This window comes from Musca domestica, unplaced genomic scaffold (assembly GCF_030504385.1).
Source record: "Musca domestica strain aabys unplaced genomic scaffold, Musca_domestica.polishedcontigs.V.1.1 74, whole genome shotgun sequence".
Taxonomy (NCBI): Eukaryota; Metazoa; Arthropoda; class Insecta; order Diptera; family Muscidae; genus Musca; species Musca domestica.
Window position 1 is genome coordinate 1,048,954 of NW_026712391.1, and position 18,541 is coordinate 1,067,494.

At 33.7% G+C, this 18,541-nt stretch overlaps 2 protein-coding genes across 2 annotated transcripts; one reads left to right on the forward strand and one right to left on the reverse strand.

Moving 5' to 3' along the window:
* The first annotated feature begins 3 nt into the window (after positions 1 to 3).
* LOC131800591 (myb-like protein Q) lies at positions 4 to 1,352 on the forward strand. Its single transcript, XM_059130387.1, has one exon. The coding sequence runs from the start codon at positions 4 to 6 to the stop codon at positions 613 to 615; it is 612 nt and encodes a 203-aa protein (XP_058986370.1). The 3' UTR covers positions 616 to 1,352.
* A 12,263-nt stretch (positions 1,353 to 13,615) lies between these two features.
* LOC131806358 (uncharacterized) lies at positions 13,616 to 16,358 on the reverse strand. The gene is made up of 4 exons (XM_059130385.1): positions 15,422 to 16,358; positions 14,657 to 15,358; positions 14,463 to 14,592; positions 13,616 to 14,403 (listed from the first exon to the last, which is right to left on the reverse strand). The coding sequence occupies exons 1-4, from the start codon at positions 16,280 to 16,282 to the stop codon at positions 13,754 to 13,756; spliced, it is 2,343 nt and encodes a 780-aa protein (XP_058986368.1). The 5' UTR covers positions 16,283 to 16,358; the 3' UTR covers positions 13,616 to 13,753.
* Between the last annotated feature and the right edge of the window lie 2,183 nt (positions 16,359 to 18,541).

Consider the following 18,541-nt stretch of genomic DNA (forward strand, 5'->3'; position numbering starts at 1 on the left):
GATATGATGGTGGTTGCTACTGAAGCTACATCCAATGGGCTTCAACAACAACAACATCATCAGCAACAACAACAGCAGCAAGCACTCGCTCAACAACAGCAACAACACCAGCAACAGCATCAACAACAACAGCAACACACACGTCAAATTATTACCTCTACCTTAGCACAACACCAACAACAATTGCAAAACAACAACACAACCATAATAGCGACACATGCAGCCAATGGTGGCTCTTCGGCTGCCAACGCTGCTGCGACAGCAACAATAGCTGCAGCACCGTCCAATCTTGAAGCGTTTTCCAATATTGCAACAGCAGCTCAAACACTCGAATTAAGTTCCATAAATGCCGCTCAATTAGTGGGTGGCCATTTAACAGCCAATGGTGATTTTGTAACTATGGGTGGTGTGGTCGTCGGACGCATACATCCAGCACCTGGTGGCGGTGGTGCGTTTTTGCAACATCAATTGCGAATACAAACCCCCCACTTGGGTGTTATTAAAATGGAACCATCACCCCACTCCACAGAATACAATAGTAATAGTAACAACAACAGTAACAACAACAATGCCAATAATACAACGAGACATGCCAATACGGCAAATGAAGGATGAGTCCCCGACTATGAGACACTACTGGAATATGTGCTCAACGAAGATGACAAATGGGTAGAAATCAACGGCAATTTTGTTATGGACTCTTCCAAATAAATATAGCCCAAACAGAGATACAATTTACGATAAATGTAAATCCAATTTATTGCAAAAATATGCAGTATCGAAAGGTCGTGTATTATTATGTTATATTGTTGTCACAAAACCAGAAAAAATATCATTATTGTTGTTAGTTGTTGTTATTTAATACCACACAAGAAGAAGCTGAAAAAAAGTATTTCTTTTCAAAAAAGGGAAACCCGAAAAAATAAACATCCAAGAACGAACATGAATGTAAATTAAGAAAAACTAAAGAAGAAACTAGTTATTGTTAAACAAAACTAAGAAGCCGAAACGATAATACTGTACAACAAACATCCTTGCTCCAATAGTCTTCATTTTTGACAGTTTCAGAGTTACCGCTTGCTGCTCCTACTCCTTCAATTCCTCCTTGCTGTTGACTGGCTATAAGAAACGGTAGCAACCAAACCATCTCCTCTAAGCATCATAATTTGTAGTGAAAATAAACTGAATGAAATAAAACTACAAACAACAAGTCTACACAATGAATCCTATCAAATACAAATTAGTAGAACACTATAAGTAATCAATAATTTACAAAACAAAACTAAAGAAAACCACATCCCTGAACTAATTGTCTTGTATAGGTAATAAAGTTGTTTTAATTTTTAAATATACGTACTTTTTAGTAAAATTTCTTATTTTGAAAACAAGTCTTTTATTTAAAGTTAAGAGGACAAATCACACCTATGTTTGTTAAACAAATTTTGAACAATTGTAATTTTTTACAAACAAGAAAAGAAATGAATCAGGAAACACACGCAACAAGCACATAGAAACAAGCAAAAATCATTAATCAAAAATAAATAGTTCTAAACAAAATAAAGCAACAGTAATGAGGTGGACATGTGCTATGCAAGTAGAAATGGGTTGAGGATGTTTGAAGGTTGGATACTTTTAAGAGACTAATTCCCGCTCATGGGGTAGTTTTTTTTTTTTAAATTAATAAGTTGTATTAAAAAAATGGAAATAACTAACTAAAATATTATTAGTTTGAGAATAACAACTCCAATACAGTAATGTTTTGAATCGCTTGCTTACGAAACATAAATCGAATTTGTTATTTCCAAGGATTTTTTTCGTGTGCGGAAAAATGTCCATTGCTTTGGAGGTGATGATTAGCATTTTTCATTTCCATTGGCTCACCTAATGGTCGACTCTAAATACCCACAACTTTTAATAGAAAAGAAAATAATTCTTTTTTTATGGCAGCGTTCGGAAATTTTTATAATTTTGTATGTTTAGTTTTATTTATTATTGAAGTATAGATATTGAAGACATTTAAATATTATTGTTTAAAAATTTCAAATGTTCATCACCCAATCCTACTTGCATAATGACTTCATAATAATGACTTTGTTTCAACTCAATAAAATATTACAACTTGTTTATTTAAGTTATTTGTTAAGTTTTAAATGTTAATTAACAAGAAAACACAACAAAAACCATGAACGTGAAGAAATCTACTATTAGTTTGTAAATTTTCTTTAAGAAATACACACAAAAGATAAAAAAACTAAACATTACCTTTACATTTATTTGGAGCATTTTTCTTTCAAAAGAAATCACACAGATACTGGCCATATTTATTCAATATCCCTCGTGTCAAATGGATCTGATAATAGGCTGGATTAAAGTACTGTGTTATGGGATTTACTTTTAAAAAGAATTTAAAATTTTGCAAGGCATTGCATATAACTATGGTCAGATAGGTTAGCCTTATAACAAATTATAGGTTTATTTAATTTAAAGGGAAGACATTAGAGAAATAAAAAATACAATTAATAAAACATTTTCCATATATACCACAAACAATATTTTAAATTTAGTGAACTATTTTATTGGGTATGTGAAGGAACCCGTTGAAAATTTTTGAAAAATGATTACAAATGTATATGCCGTCCAAACATTCATTTTAAATACCACTATTCCAGATGATATACAATTCTCCAATCAGGAATTCTCACATTAAAATATTCAGGACAGAAAGATTGTCTTTGGGTGATGGATGAGCAAATGACACTGTTTCACATCCACATCACTTCTTACAAATGAATTCACATTTTTCCCGAAGTTTCTGTGTGTAATGCTTTAGCATTCATTTGTAATTTCGTATTGGTTCGTTGGGTGGGAAACTTTCTCAAGACAAAAGAATTATAATTGATAAAAAACACATCAAGGGTGGACCCAAATGGGTCCAAAATTGTATTGGTTATTTCATAAATCTTCAACAATTTTGTGCGGGCCTTAAAGGCAACAAGTTATTAATCACACACAGTCAATACACATCCTAATACACAATGAATTGAAAAACAAATTTTTTAAAAATAAATTATGTATAGTTTCACAGTAACGAATCATTATTTAAATCTTAAGTTAATTTATAAATAAAAATTTAAAAAACACTTTTATTTCCTAATTGTTTCTTTTAAACTATACTATTACAATTTAATTTAAGCATATAACTAAGAAATTATCTAGTTATACGTTTTAGGACAAAAAAAAAGGAGAAATAAAATATAAATATTTTTCATGCTTTTAAAGAAATGAAAAATAAAAACTGAAAGTCTATTAGTAAGTAAGAATTAGTTTATAATGTACACAATACACAGAAACTCCCAACAGACATACACACACACACACAGTCTATATTGTTATTGTATTATAAATTGTTAGACAAATTTTATTGATACTTAAGTTACAATGATTTGTTTCTGAAAAAAAAAAAAAACTTTTTTCTTTCATTTCCTTTGTTTATATAATTAATAATAAAACTCATATTTCTGTTTGATTGAAAAAGAAACATTTAACTACATTCATTTAAAAAATGGAATTTATTCCACACGTTAGAATTTGTCATATTTTTGCGGGAATTTCTTTCTTTGCCGGAGACCATTACGACTTGATGAGAATTGTGAAAATCCTTCCAGCGCTTCTTGACTTATAAGCAGAATAACTAGGATCTATTTCTTTTACATATATGTTGTACCTATTTTGCTACATATCTGATATCATGACTATTAGCATTACTATAATGGTCAGAAATAACCTTTTGATGTATTTGTGATTTGGCCAGGATTGAAAATTTTTGAGGTTTAGTGGAAATTTTCGTATTTTTTTACTTAGAAATTATGGCTTATTTTACCTGCTAAATATTGTACGTTTATTCTGACCAGCCCTACACTCTAACTCCATGCAAATTTCCGCGTCGATTGGTTCATAATTATGGCCTATAGAGCTACTGCCAAAACCATTCAATCCCTAAATATAACCCTAACCCCATCTCCATTTTCAATTTCGTCAGGATCGGGCCACAATTGCGACCTGTAGAGTCATTACAAATTAGCATGGAAAGACGGACAGACTTACATAGCTAGATCGACTCAGCTCGCGTGATAGGAAGATCCGCATATAGATCCTATGCCGGAAACCATTATTTCGAGGCGTTACATAATTTTTGGCCCAATCAAACTTACAACACCCAACACATAGTGTTGTAGGGTACAATTATAATATATTAATACAGAATGAAACGCCAATATTTCTTGAAGAGTTTCAGAATCGATTATCAATCTCACTTTTTAATAAATTACTGATTTTTTTTGCAACTTCAATATTTTCAACTGTTATCCAAATCGAGTTTACTGCGAGTAGATAACACACAAATTTTAGTCTATCTTAGAATTTAATCAGAATATTCACCGACTTATTGTGACGTATCGGAGTATAATTTAAAAAAGGTTCAGAATAGGGGCCTATTGTTGTAAATCATTGCCACGGAATTTGTCTTTGCTAAGTGGTCCAATTATATATCCCAATATCTTGGGGGATTCGTTCTTTCTAATCCAAAGGGTTTCAGATCTACAGAAACTACGGGTATTACATACCCGTATTACATACTACGTTGCACTGTAGCCTTTGCTTATTTGTTTTGTGTAGGTATATCAGTAAAAGGGCGGATCCTAAATATAATGTTAGAAATATTTAATAATATTAATATTTAAATGAAGTTTGCCTATGAAAGTTATGATTGTTCGATAAAAGGATGTGGGTCGATATTGTAAATGTTTAGGATTGTATGGGAATTACTTCAAAGAGTGAATATACATATCCCACCCTGACGCTAGATGTAAACACTATAAAAATAGAAGAATTTACAGAGTTTTAAGAAAATTGAAAAATATTTCGCATTTTAAGAGATTTATGATGATTACTAAATGTTGGCCCTTTGTGAAATAGGTCATAGAAGAAATGGACAGAAATTGTTAATTTTCTTTCATTTCTAAGTGTCTAAGATACAAATATAACAATGTTCAGCACACGGTCTAAATTGAACAATCCCTTAGATTTCTATAAAATATTTTATTTTTTCAAAGCTTTGACCTTTTGTGTGTGAATTACCAAAAGGTAGTTACCTTTTACCTTTCATAAAAAACTAAGAACTAAAAATGTTGGCGGAATACTTCGTATAAGAAAAATATCGTGTGTACCGTGAGCTAGATTTCATCCAAAGAGACATATGTTCTTAAAGCGCTATTTCGATCAGGTACAGGCCGTATCCTTTGACTTAGGATATGTATACAGTATAATTCAAGAGTTTTAGAAGTGCTAGATTTGATGGAGTCCAACAGATAATTATTTGATTTAAATTAAAATCAATATTTCTATCATGGTACAATGAAATCAAGGTAGGACACAGCTAACAATCGATTTTAATTTTTTTTATTTGATTGGCTTGACATGTCTCAACAATTATATAAATATGGTTTAGAAAATTCAATTACAATCAAATCCTTGTAACGATTTCCTTTATTGTGAAGAAATAAATCTTTAGAGATATAGAACATGATTTTGAAAAGAAATCTTGATCTTTCATTCAATTGTTCCTATTTTTTGTTTGGTAAAATACAAATTGTTTGTATTTATTGTAATAGTTATTCTGACCTTAAAATCCATATGGATAGGTTTCATTACTCCCAACTTACTCTAACTTATTCTACGTTGTCTTTATTGTACTATGATTCAAATATAAATGTGTGCCAGAATTTAAATAAGTTCCTAGTTACTTAAGGTGCAGAAGGATATTTAGATTCATTTTTTAAACTTAAAGAAATCGGTACTTTTAACAATTGTGTTTAAAATTCGAAATACATTAAAATATTTTTTTTTTTTTTTTCAATAATTTATTTTTTTGAAGTCTATTTTGCCATATCGTCAAAAAGTCAAATATAATTCCATATGTTTTGTTTGAAATCGAATTATTTTCCGTTTGTTTTCCCTTTAATTTTGAATAACTGTATTCATTTAAAAAAAAAAAAATCAAATCCTAACTCAATGTATACGAATAAAAACTAAGAAGGAAACCGAAACACAAAACTAAGCTACAAATCAATATTAAATGTTGTTCCATTATATACACATGCATATATTTGAAATATATAATGAAAAAAAATAAGAAGAACAAAACTACAGGTATATTATAAAAAAAGAGAAGAGAAATAAAACAAACAGATACATATTCAAAAAAATAAAATTATATTACATTAAAAAAATCGCTTAAATTTTATGTTTGTAATTAATAAAAATAATAATAAATAATTAATTAGAGGATGAAGCATTTAAATTGAAAAGCTATTACATTTATAGTTATGTACACATAAACATTATTTAACCAAACGATAGCGATAAATAAATAAACAACATTTCGCATGTTTTATATATCTTTCTCGGTCGAATTGGTGCCTATAAAAGGCATTTGATCGAATAGGTGCCTATAAAAGGCATTGTATAATTTTTATTCTGCCGAGGAGGTACGCTACAGCTTAATTAATAAGGTTGCAAGTCATGTAGGAATTTGGCTTAGAAGTTGAAACAAAGCTATTCCGTTTTAAAATATCAGACGAATTTCGGCCAACAATCGCTACAAATTCCTTGAGTTTGTATTCGATAAATTTGAACGAACCCAGCCCCATCTCTTACTCTCTTCGCGGTATCTGTTTGGGTACTACAAACGGAACCCCTCCCAAGCTATGTCAAGAATGATATGCTTGATGTAGAGAGGCGCATTCAAAGAGTCTCTAGATCATCTACGATCGGCGTCAAATGAAAAATTATGTAAAAACATTCAAGCATTCTTTATTTATTTCCTCCACCATGGAGCGGCGGAGATGGATATTTCCATCTGAGGCCCCATAAAGTAGATATATTCAAAATCAGCATAACCATGTCCGTCTGTTGAAATCACATTATTTAACGAAGAGTTTTGAAATTTGCCAGAATGGTATATAATGTGTCTAGAATATTAAAAAAGTTTGAAATTGGTATTTAGAGTTTACAACGGGTCCTACTGCAAACATTCGCATTTTGACGATTTACGGCACATTTTCTATTAAATTTGTGTCAAATTCGGAGTTTTTAGTTCATAATGATTTCTACTACAGTTGGCAGAACATTGTCTATATTGTGCCATGGTTTCCAACAACCTCAATATATCGGAACCGCTCGATATTATATATATTCCGTATTTTGATGATTCTAGTCATATTCTATCACTGAATTGTTTCAAATTTGGTATTTACGACCTGCAATAGCTAACAGTCCTTATAGTAGAAGGTTGCCTACATAGGTTAACCTTTTTGGTACCTAGTCCACATAACAGCACCGCCCATTTGGTGGTATTTTAAAAATCTTTAACTGCATTCTCCAACTGGTCTCACAGGAATATGCAGAGATATTCTATAACCACTACTACTGCAGAAAATATTTTGAGCAACACTGCTCTAGATCTAAATACCATTAAGCTAGTCTTAGGTTAGGTTATGTTAAATGATGCGCGGTTGTATAAACAACCACTCCGCTCGGAGACCTACTGGTCCTTAGTGAGCATCCTAATTTAAGAAGATGGGAGAATAGAATAGAGAGAAGGGAAGGCAATAAATAACGAATAGTGAAGAAGCGAGAATCTGAATAAAGAGTGGAGAAGTTAGTAGGTTTGCATCCACGGTGTATCAGCGTGTCGTCCTTAGCCATTTTAGTCTTCTGGCTAACTGAAGAATGACAACTGGCTCGATGTCGGAGAGGGAGGACAAGTCTGGCAGAATTTTCTTACCCAGTAGCCTCTATCTCATTCCTATAAGAGTTGGGCAGTGGCAGAGTAAGTGCTCCACCGTCTCAGTTTCGTCTGACAAAGCCTGCAGCATTCAGTGTCGTCATCCCCCATATGGATGTCATGGTCTTTATATGGCAGTGTCCTGTAATTAGGCCCACCACAAGCTGCAAGTCTAGCTCCGTCATGGATATGAGTGACCTTGATTTCCTTTCGAAGTTCACCGGCCAAATCTTTTTGGAAACATTACACCCCTTTCCAGTTAGCCAGTTCTCTTGAAATTTCCCAAGGTAATGCTTATGCAGTACTTCGAAGAAGTGACATAAGGGTGGCTTCACTGAGCTTTCAATCTCTAGATCTACTGACTCAGATCCGCGTCTGGCCAATTCATAGGCCGATTCATTGCCAGATATGTTGCAGTGTCAAGCAAGTCTTAGTGGCCCAGTCCATTCTATTGCAGTTGAAAGCTGCGAAGTCATATTAGGGTCGTTTTCAGCTAACTACCTTCAGAATAGTGAATCTATTTAAATTTTATCGAAAAGCAACTGTTTTCATTAACGTCAATAGGGGACGCTATGTCGACTTCTGCCACTGTGATTAGCGTGGGAAAAGGATTAAGGGGCTCATTGACTCTGATGACTTAGGGAAGCCAAAACCACTGGATATGTCATGTTTCATGGGGGTAGGAGAATGAACATTTGTTCTGCTTACACATTATTGCTCTGTTCCAGAACTGCAAGAATGTAAAACTACAACAGCTTTTTCTTTTTGATATCGAAACAAATTTCAAAACTAGAAGAGTCTTGAATGTTCTGGAACAGAACCCAAAAAAACGTGTATTGCTTTTGTTTGGTTTAATACTGTATTTTCAACTAATTTGAAGCACATCTTAAAAATACAGGGCCATAATATAATAAAATATATAATATATATATATAAAAATGTTAACCGCTTTCGGATTTTTTAATTTGGGTTTTTATACAAAACAAAAAAATAGAAAAAAAAAAATAAAATAAAAAATAGAATTACAACGTCGAATAATTTATTTATAGTAATGACATTAACGATAACGAAACTGATTGTTATAAATGTATTTATTTTTGTAGTTAAAAAAGAAAATTGAAAAAAAAAAATAAAGACATTTTTTTCTATAGAGATATTTTTTGTATTTATTCCAGAGAATAAACTAAAGCGTAGTGAGATTAGTTTATAAGGATTTACAAAAAAAAAAACATAAATAACAGAAAATATATTACATAAATGTGTTTTTAACAACAACAAAAACATTTCGAAATGACAAAAAATACGTAAATTTATGGCATTTTTTGTTTGCTGTATAAATGTGTAAAACAACATGATATATTAATATGAAAAAAAAAAACAACAAAAATGAGAATATAAATAAAAATATATCATTTCTTATCGATGTTTGTTTGTAAATGAAATACCAGCAACGCCACAGCATAACATTGAGAACAAGGACAGAAGGTCACTGCAATTGACATCCTCTATCACGACTACCATTTAAAAAGGGGGTTTGTCATTCTTAATTTGCAACTCTTACGTATGATTGGCATTTTATACGACATTAGCTGTAATGATGGATGCATTGACCTTCAACCCTTAATGTATTTAAAAACAAGAAGATATATGTAACTATAATAAGAAATATGACTATAAATGACATTTATATATAGACAAATGACATATATAAATACATATATTTAATGTAATGATAAAGAAAACGGTGATGATATGTAAATGATTATATTTTGTTAGTGATGATTACAAACAAAAATAAGCAGAAAAAAGAAGTCTACACAAATACACTCACACACAACAACACGTAATAATTAAACAAAACTCAACACAACAACAAAAGTACCTTTTTAAAGGTATAAAAACACAAAATATCAAACGAATATTATTAATAATAATGAAAAAAAAATGAAAAATAAGATTACAGAAAGAAAATATTGTTGAATAAAATTCTATAGTGATGATGGCAAATGAAAAGGAAAACACTTGTTTCATTATATTTTCTTTTGTTAGAGTATTGTTAGAGATCACTGACGTAGCCAGTGTAGGCACAAGGGGGCTCTACTAAATTATACATTTTTCGAGAATTTAGCTTGAAAATCTCTTTTTTTCCTTTTTTCTTCCTTGTGTTCCAAATAATTCCGTTTTCCCTCCCTTTTAAAATTTTTTCAAAAAATACTGTCAAGATGGTTTTTATTTAAAAATAAAAGTAATTCTGGGAATAAATACAAAGTTTAAAATGTAATATGCTCTACGCTCCTTAGATGCGTCCGCTCTCGGTCAATGCTCAACGACGACTGACTCATAAACTCATTTTGATAGTTGACAATTCGGCCTCTCCTGACTCTTCGTCCTCCTGGGCGAACCATCATCAGACTCATCTTTATCTTCGATTTCGAGACTTGGATCACCATAGCACCAGGGCTTCATATGATCGGTCGACATAACACCGCAATATTTCCTTTGCTTCAAACTTAAATCCGGCAGATCCTCTACCAGATAACGATCGTTTCCGATAATTTTCGTGACGATGTATGGTCCTTTATACCGCGCATCCAACTTATGCGATTCTCCTGTAGGCTGCGGTACCGTGTCTATCACCACCAAATCGCCTTCCTTGTACTGAGTTGGCTTGGAATGACGGCTGTCAAATCTTGCTTTCCATTTTTCCTTTTGTTTCTGGATGTTAGCAACAGCCTGCTGTTGAATTACCCTAACATCGAAATTCTCTCTTTCTTCATCACCAACCGCCTGGATAATTCTATTGTAACTGACATCTCTGAGACTAAAGTTGAATATTAAGTCATTTGGACTGAACTTTGTAGTCGCATTCAGCTGCGAGTTAATACTCCACTGTATCGTCGTTGTCTCAGTGTCCCATTCTTTTGTATCACCTACTAGACATTTCAACGCATTCAAAACTGTCTGGTTGATCCGCTCGGCTTGGCCATTGGCTCTTGGTGTTCGGACTGCTGTTTGTACATGTTGTATTCCGTTGTATTCCACAAACTGTTGGAATTCTTTAGACGTGAACGCCGTTCCCTTATCCGATACAATTCTTCGTGGCTGTCCGAAAATCGACATAACTTCTCGCAGCGCTGTTATAACCGGAGCAGTCTTTGTATTCCTGGTTGGCTTTATAATGGTGTACTTACTGAACGAACAGACAATCAAGAATACATATTGATTTCCTTTCTTACTTTTTGGGAAGGGACCCATGTGGTCGATGTTGATACTTCTGAATGGAATTGGTAGGACTTCCTCAATATGTAGTTCACCCTCTGCCTTGCCTCCTTTTACCTTGTTGTAGCAGCATTCCGGACATGACTGAATGTATGATTTTACATAACGTCTCATTCTCGGGAACCAGAAATCACGTTGAAGCCTTTGGAGAGTTTTCTCTTCACCGAAGTGTCCCAAATCATCATGACAAGCTTTAGTTATTCGCCACCGGACTCTTTCTGGAATCACCATACGTTTCATATTGTTGACTTTGCGAAATAGCCTCCCATTTTCTATTACATAGTCCGCTTTGATCTGCTTAATTTCATTTGCCTCGTTTTGCAAATTACCATTGAGAACTTCAAAGATGTGTTTCAGCTTCTTATCCGACATTTGCAGTTGATAGACCCAGTCGTTAATGTTCGTTGTGAGTGCCAGAACATTTTCCACCACTTCAACAATAGATCCACCAAAACCTTTCATTCTTTTTGACGTTACTTCCATATCGCAACCCTCTGGAACTACAGCTTTCCGCATTAAGGTAAAGTCGCTTCCAGTGTCCACAAAACCTTCATATGTCTTACCATTGACCGTAACATCTTTCATAACCGGTGGGCAGTAATCCTTAGACTCTTCTGTCATTGCTGCCACAGTTGTACCTTTACCTTTGCATTGCGATGCATCGTGACCAATCTTTGCACATTTACTACACTTCGGCTTCTTCAATGGTTGTGGGCAACTAGTTGAGATATGCCCAAACCTGTTACAATTGAAACATTTTACTCCCTTGGTTGGCGCTCCACCTGAGACACTTGCGGTTTTGTCATCTTCGTCATTCTTTGTTTGCTTCCTTGCATACGTTTGTATGGTCAAATTCTCCAACGACCTTAATAATTCACTACATGTCTGCGGGTTCATAGCTAAAAGTGTTCTTGTTAAGCTGCTATCATTGAGACCATTTATGATGTACGACAGTATTGATGCCTCATCTACGCTTCCTCTTTTCCCTATGGCCAACATTGCGTAATAATATTCCACCAAAGACTCATTCGAGTTTCGTTTCCTAGCTATAAGTTCACGATGAATGTCAGCAACACTTACTCGACTTGGGAAATCCTTTAAAAATTGTTGTCTGAACTCTTTCCATGTTTCAACCACTGGTAAAGCGTCTATCCACATTTTAGCAACACCACTCATTTTATGATGAACTGCAAACAAAGTTGTTTCATCTGACCATCCATGAAGCCTTTGCAACGTTTCAACCTTGTCAATGAATTGGACTGATGTAACATTTCCTTTAATTGGATCGAAGTCTGGTATCATTACTATGTAATCCTTTAAACAACCAGATGTTCCGGAACCAGATTGTCTTGATATTACTTCAGCTGGAACTTGCTGTTCTGTATCCCTTGAATTTAACCCTGCATTTGACGTAATAGCCCTTTCTGTTGAAAGTGTTGTTAACTGTTGCACACTTCTTGCTAGAGTCAACATTATATCCTTTAGCTCTCGCATTTGACTTGTTAGAGAATCATCACCCGTCTCAGCTTCATCAAATCCATGGAAATCCCCCTGTGACTCTGAATCTTCAACTTCCACTTCGTCATTTCCATTGCAAGCCATGAGTCTAGCAATTTTCTCGGACTTATTTCCTGTTCGTGGTAAGCTTCTTGCCAGTAATAATTTGTCTAGCTCCGCAACCTTTAACGAACTTATTTTCACCTTCATACTTTTCCTTGTGAATTTTCCTTTTTAATTCGTTACTTCAGCAAATCTAGAACTATTCCTTTTTTTTAGAAGCCGCACGCCCTAAAAATATACGTTAACCTTTCCCTTTTTAAACTTCTTCTTCGGGGTTCCCCTCTTTATGTCTTGCTTTCAATCTCCTTGATGTACTATCGTTGTCCTACTCACTCACACTTTTGAGTATACCTTTGTACATTCTCCTTTGATTGATGCTTTCTCCTTTGCTCTCTTTGAGCACGTTACACACTCTCACTAACACGTTACACTTCCCCTCTTTATGTCTTGCTTTCAATCTCCTTGATGTACTATCGTTGTCCTACTCACTCACACTTTTGAGTATACCTTTGTACATTCTCCTTTGATTGATGCTTTCTCCTTTGCTCTCTTTGAGCACGTTACACACTCTCACTAAACTCACTCGAACTTTTGAGTTTAGGTGCCTTTGCGTGGTTTCTCCTTTGGTCGTCGTTGTTGCTTTGCATTGAGCTCTTCACTACTACATCACTTTGACGCCTTAGTTTCTCAGCTCTTTGAGTATTTTTCTGCAATTCTTATCCAAAATGATGAAATTCCTTGTAGATTTCTGTTCTTATCCCACTTCTGATTCTGTCAAGATGGTTTTTATTTAAAAATAAAAGTAATTCTGGGAATAAATACAAAGTTTAAAATGTAATATGCTCTACGCTCCTTAGATGCGTCCGCTCTCGGTCAATGCTCAACGACGACTGACTCATAAACTCATTTTGATAGTTGACAATACACACCAAATCGGTTTTGAATTTTCATTTCATCGTATATTGTAAAAAATCTAAACACGAATATAAAATAAATAGTACGGCAGTATTCGACACAGACACAACCAAAATAAATAGAAAAATTCACATAAAATATCGGAAATAAAAGGAACTATTGCGGTACTTCCTCTTTGATTAATTTTTTAGCTGGAAAATCGCCAAGGTAATCAAGCCATTCACCAAAGTCCACCTCAGGATATGTTTCCTTTTGTTTGAGAACAACATTTTGAAGACTAATGATGTATTTCAAATCGTTACGATATTTGGCAATTATAGTCTCATCGATACAAATATCGGCCTGTGATATATTCACCTTTGGCTTTGACATACGTACAGCCATTCTCAATTGACTTTCCAGCTTTTTAATGTCTTTGGCAACTTTCTTTAGTACCAAAACTCCATTGCCATTGGTGGGATAACGATGTACCGAATCCGTTGTGGTCGTTAGCGGTGATATCTTATCGTGATCAGTAATGATGTGAAGGAAAGTCTTTGTACCATGCCACTCACAGTATTCACGCAAAGCATCTAAAAGCAAATGTAGGTATTGTTCACGGGATATGTCTTCATCCGGTTTCGAGAGTTCACTTTGCGGTTTGTACTTTAGCCAGCGTTTCTTGGCAATATCAATAGCAATCTTTTGTGGTGTTAATGGTTCGCTGTTGGTAAATAATACATTATCGATGAATTCGTAGCGTACATAGGGTATGCGCAGTAGATGAATGGTTTCAATGTATTTCGATATTTCTTCGCGATTGTGTGCTGTAATGCAGAGATACCAGATTAGAATTTAGAAATCATAAACACTTTTCTGTCCCTACCTTTGAATATTTTGAAAAATTCCTTAATAAGATTCTTGGTTTGTTCTCCAAGGTAAGGGTACTTAACTCCAATTGCTGTGTTTTCCATATCAGCCGTATTACTGGCCACCATTAGCAAAGAAATATAACGCTAACAAGACAAAAAAAAAAACTTCTTTTAAACATTTCAATTCGCTCATTATTGAAATACTTACCTCCAATACTTGGAGACGCTCCTTACACAAACCCTTGTTGGCACTATCACTGTAGACACTAAATATTCTCCTTGCCACACGGGTCATTCTTGTGTACTGTGTTAGCTCACACAAGACCACAATCAGAGGACGGTTGTCATTACAAAATATCCATTCCTTGGTTTTCTTAAAGTGGTGCAAAATCCACATGGCCATATCATATTCTAAGATTTCCAAAAGCAGCCGCAGGCACATGAATATCCGTTCAATTTTCTGTTCCATTGGCAAAGCAGTGAATGTCTGTTTCTGTCGTTCCCTTTCTTCGTATTCATTTTGATTCCATATATCATTGCAAACACTTAAATCCATGGAATTTTGTGGTGATGTTAGATGGGAAGCTGAACTGGATATAGTTGTAGGCTTTTGTAAAGAATCACTTTTACTGGTGTTCAATTCATCCGGCTCAGCCGTTTTTAACACTTCCTCCAGTAAATCCAAAATTATGTCAAATATTTTGTTTGACTTGGAAAGTGGTTCATCTTTTTTTACATTGCCTAGCTTTGATTGATCTAAACCGTATTCCAAAAAGCCGACATAGAAAGTACGCAATTTGTGCCAACACGGTGGAAAGGTTCGTACAATCATGGAGAATAGCTCAACAGCTTTGTGATAGGATTGTTGGAATGTTACAATATTCTGTTGTTTTGTACTATAGTTTATGCTCTGAAATTAGGTAGTCGTGAGAGATTATAAAAATGGAAAATTGTAATAAAACCACAAACCTACCAAAACAAGTTCCATAATTTTCATAAAAATTCCTTTTCCGGGAAACTCACCACGATGTACCATATCAGTGGTGGAATTTATAAAGGACACATAACGGTAGTTATCAAGGGCACTTCGTAAACTACGTGCTTGGGACTGAATGGGAGCCTCCGGTAAATCGGAATGATAATGATGACGATGGCAGTATGTCAGGTCATCGAGACATCTTGGATGAAAATCAAGACGCAAACGTTCTCCAACATTAAGGTAAAGATTAGAAATTACAGTCAATAGCTGCTCCGGCATATTATTGCTAGTTTCTTCTTCATCTTTAACTTTCACTCCTTGTGATTTTAAAGAGAATCCAGTTGAAACATTTTTCGTTTCTTCTTTAGTTTCAATATTATTCGAAGCACCAGGCTCCGACGACTTTGCTTCTTCCTCCTCTGTTTCCTTCTGCTGTTGCTCTGACTGTTCATCATCTAGCTTTTGTTTTTTAGGTGGACTGATATCTTTATTTGCTTCCAGATCATTTGTAGCCGATGTATCCATGGGTGTTGCTTCATCTGCTTTGCGTTTTTCTTCGGCTTCAACTGGAGGCTCTATGTTTTGATTTTCTTCACAGTTTGCATTTTCGGCAGTGGGATTTTCATTTTCTGTATTCTGTGCATTTGCAGATTTGGATTCCTCTTCGTTAGCCATGATGTCTTTATCCTTGAGTTTGGCTTTTCTTGTCTTTTTAACTTCGGTGTTATTTTCTTTTAGTTTGCTTTCAGTTGTTGTCTTTCTGGTAACGCGTTTTGATGTTCTAACTTCTTGGTTGTTATTTTCTTTTTCCGGATCCTTATTTCTACCGGATCTTGTTGAGGACAATATGGGCATTATCTATAAGCCTTTAACACATTAATAAGTTTTAGATTTTCCAAAGAACTTTTGTGAGACCTAGAAGGAATTAAGAAAATAAATTGCTTAAATTGGGTATATATTCGGCTGGCGGAAAGAAATCTAAAATGTTTACCAAATATTAATAAAAAAAAGCTATGCACCGCCAAAGCCTTCAAGAACAAAAACAAATGCTTCTTCTTATTATTTGTACAGAAAGATAGGTATTCAATATAAATTAATATCACAATTATGGAGCAAGGGATCTATTGATCGACAGACTTTGTTATTAAAATCGGGCCTCACACGCCACAATTTTTATTCCTTTGAATGATATGCAAGACTTGTATACTGTCGCATGACCTAAAATGCATATTTGTCTATAAGTCTCGGTCCACAAACGAGTAATATCATCGAGTAAAATAAATTTTCGAAACCGTCAACAAAATATTTGTTTTTATGTGCAGGAAGTGAGACTTTTTAACAGTTTTATCATATATATTTCATGAAATTACTTTAAACAGGAGAAACCATGGTACAATAATAAGGTTTTCTACGAGATGTTCAAAATTATACTTAAATTTCTTTAGGATTCTACGCTGGCTAGGCTAATCAATCCTGCGACTAACGCAAATTGTGAGAACCCTCTAGGGACACTGTGATAATTATACAGGCATGTCACAGGAACGAATTCGGTACGAAACTGATTTTAATTTCGCATTTAGCTTTTTCAGAAATCGTAAAACGCAATTTTTTTTTCTGGTTTGAAAACACTTTTGTTTTTGCAAGTAAATGGTATATTTATGGAAACTTGTGACTCTAACGAACTTTTAAGTAATAAAGATGTTATCTTAATGACAAATACAAAATTAAATTTACATTTTTAACTTCTTTTTTGAAAATAATTATCAAATTTTAAAGGTTTCTCAATTGACAAAGCCAATTGATAACAAAGTGTTGCCTCATCATTTGTTTTCTTGAAAATCGCTTTTTTCTTCAAATAAAAGTTATTCATCTGTGAAAACCAAATAATGTGGTATTACGAATAATAAACTGAAGCAAAGAAAAAAAAAAAAAAAACAAAAATAACACTCAAAAAAGAATTTTGTACAAAAATGTAAATATTTTAAAATATGTGATAAATTTATTGTGAAATGCTGTTAAATCAATTAATAATAAATAAATTTTTTAGGGGAAGCCACAGGAATTCGACACTAGAAACAATTGTCGTAGATTTTATGGAGGAGTCGAGTGGTTGCCGAAACATGTTGATCACAGCCTACCGAAAACAAATTTCCTCTTGATCACCTACCAAAGTTTGCAATGGGTGGAAATAGGCATGGTCAGACTGAATAGCATACGTTGAAAAAATTGAGTCACAATGAAAAGGAAAATGCAAAAACTGGTTATGGTCCTTTTAACAAATATGTGCTTAGTGAAATTGAGGAGTGAATTGCAATATTTATTTTTGCACAAAAAACTCTTTTAAACAGAATATTTACACTTCTACAATGTTCCTAATCATGTGTTTTGTTTTAATTCCTAATGTTACCATATTGAATATATGTAATGTTGCCGTATTCAAAATGAATTCGTACGAACGATTCTATGCCATGTTTACGTTAGAACTTTTTGTAGGGTTAACCCACTTTGAGAGGATTTATTTGAAGTATAAGTAATGGATATGACAATTTAAATCCAAATCCAGTAGGTTAACCCTCATATATATAAACGTACTGTTAGGTTGATTTAGGAAAAAACTAAAAACGTATTGACATTTTTCTGGTAAAAAATCCTCTGAGAGTGATGTTGACAATTAAATATAAATTTTACCATTAAAAAGGTACGAGAGCACATCAAACGCAATTCTTATGACATTTGACATGCCCATTATTTGTTACTTCAAAATCTAAGTCATTAAAAAAAAAATCACCAAATCCAATTAAAACATCCAGTACACCTGTCACAATCAGTGTTTGAACGATTTTCACATTTGGTCTTGGCAGAATTCACATGGCCACAAATATTTGTGGATTTTGTCTGACTAACGAACTGAACAACTCTGTTACAGTTCGTGATTTATGGAGTTTAATTTTGGCAAACATTAAAGTTTCCAAATGAAAAATAAAAACAACAAAAACACAAGCTACAAAAAAAAAAAAAAAAAAAAAAACAAAAAAGAAATATGTTTGCCAGCTAAAGGTTAGCAGCGCATTTATTCGCCATGTCACATTCAGACGGACAAGAAAATTTAAATTA

What these genes read in the sequence shown, in the direction of transcription:
- LOC131800591 (XM_059130387.1), top strand. Translation starts at nt 4, where the DNA reads ATGATGGTGGTTGCTACTGAAGCTACATCCAATGGGCTTCAACAACAA.
- LOC131806358 (XM_059130385.1), bottom strand. Translation starts at nt 16,282, where the DNA reads ATGCCCATATTGTCCTCAACAAGATCCGGTAGAAATAAGGATCCGGAA. An exon ending in AGCGTCTCCAAGTATTGGAG is followed by an intron (nt 14,593 to 14,656) that starts GTAAGTATTTCA and finishes TTGTCTTGTTAG; the next exon opens with CGTTATATTTCTTTGCTAAT. An exon ending in ATTTTTCAAAATATTCAAAG is followed by an intron (nt 14,404 to 14,462) that starts GTAGGGACAGAA and finishes TCTGCATTACAG; the next exon opens with CACACAATCGCGAAGAAATA.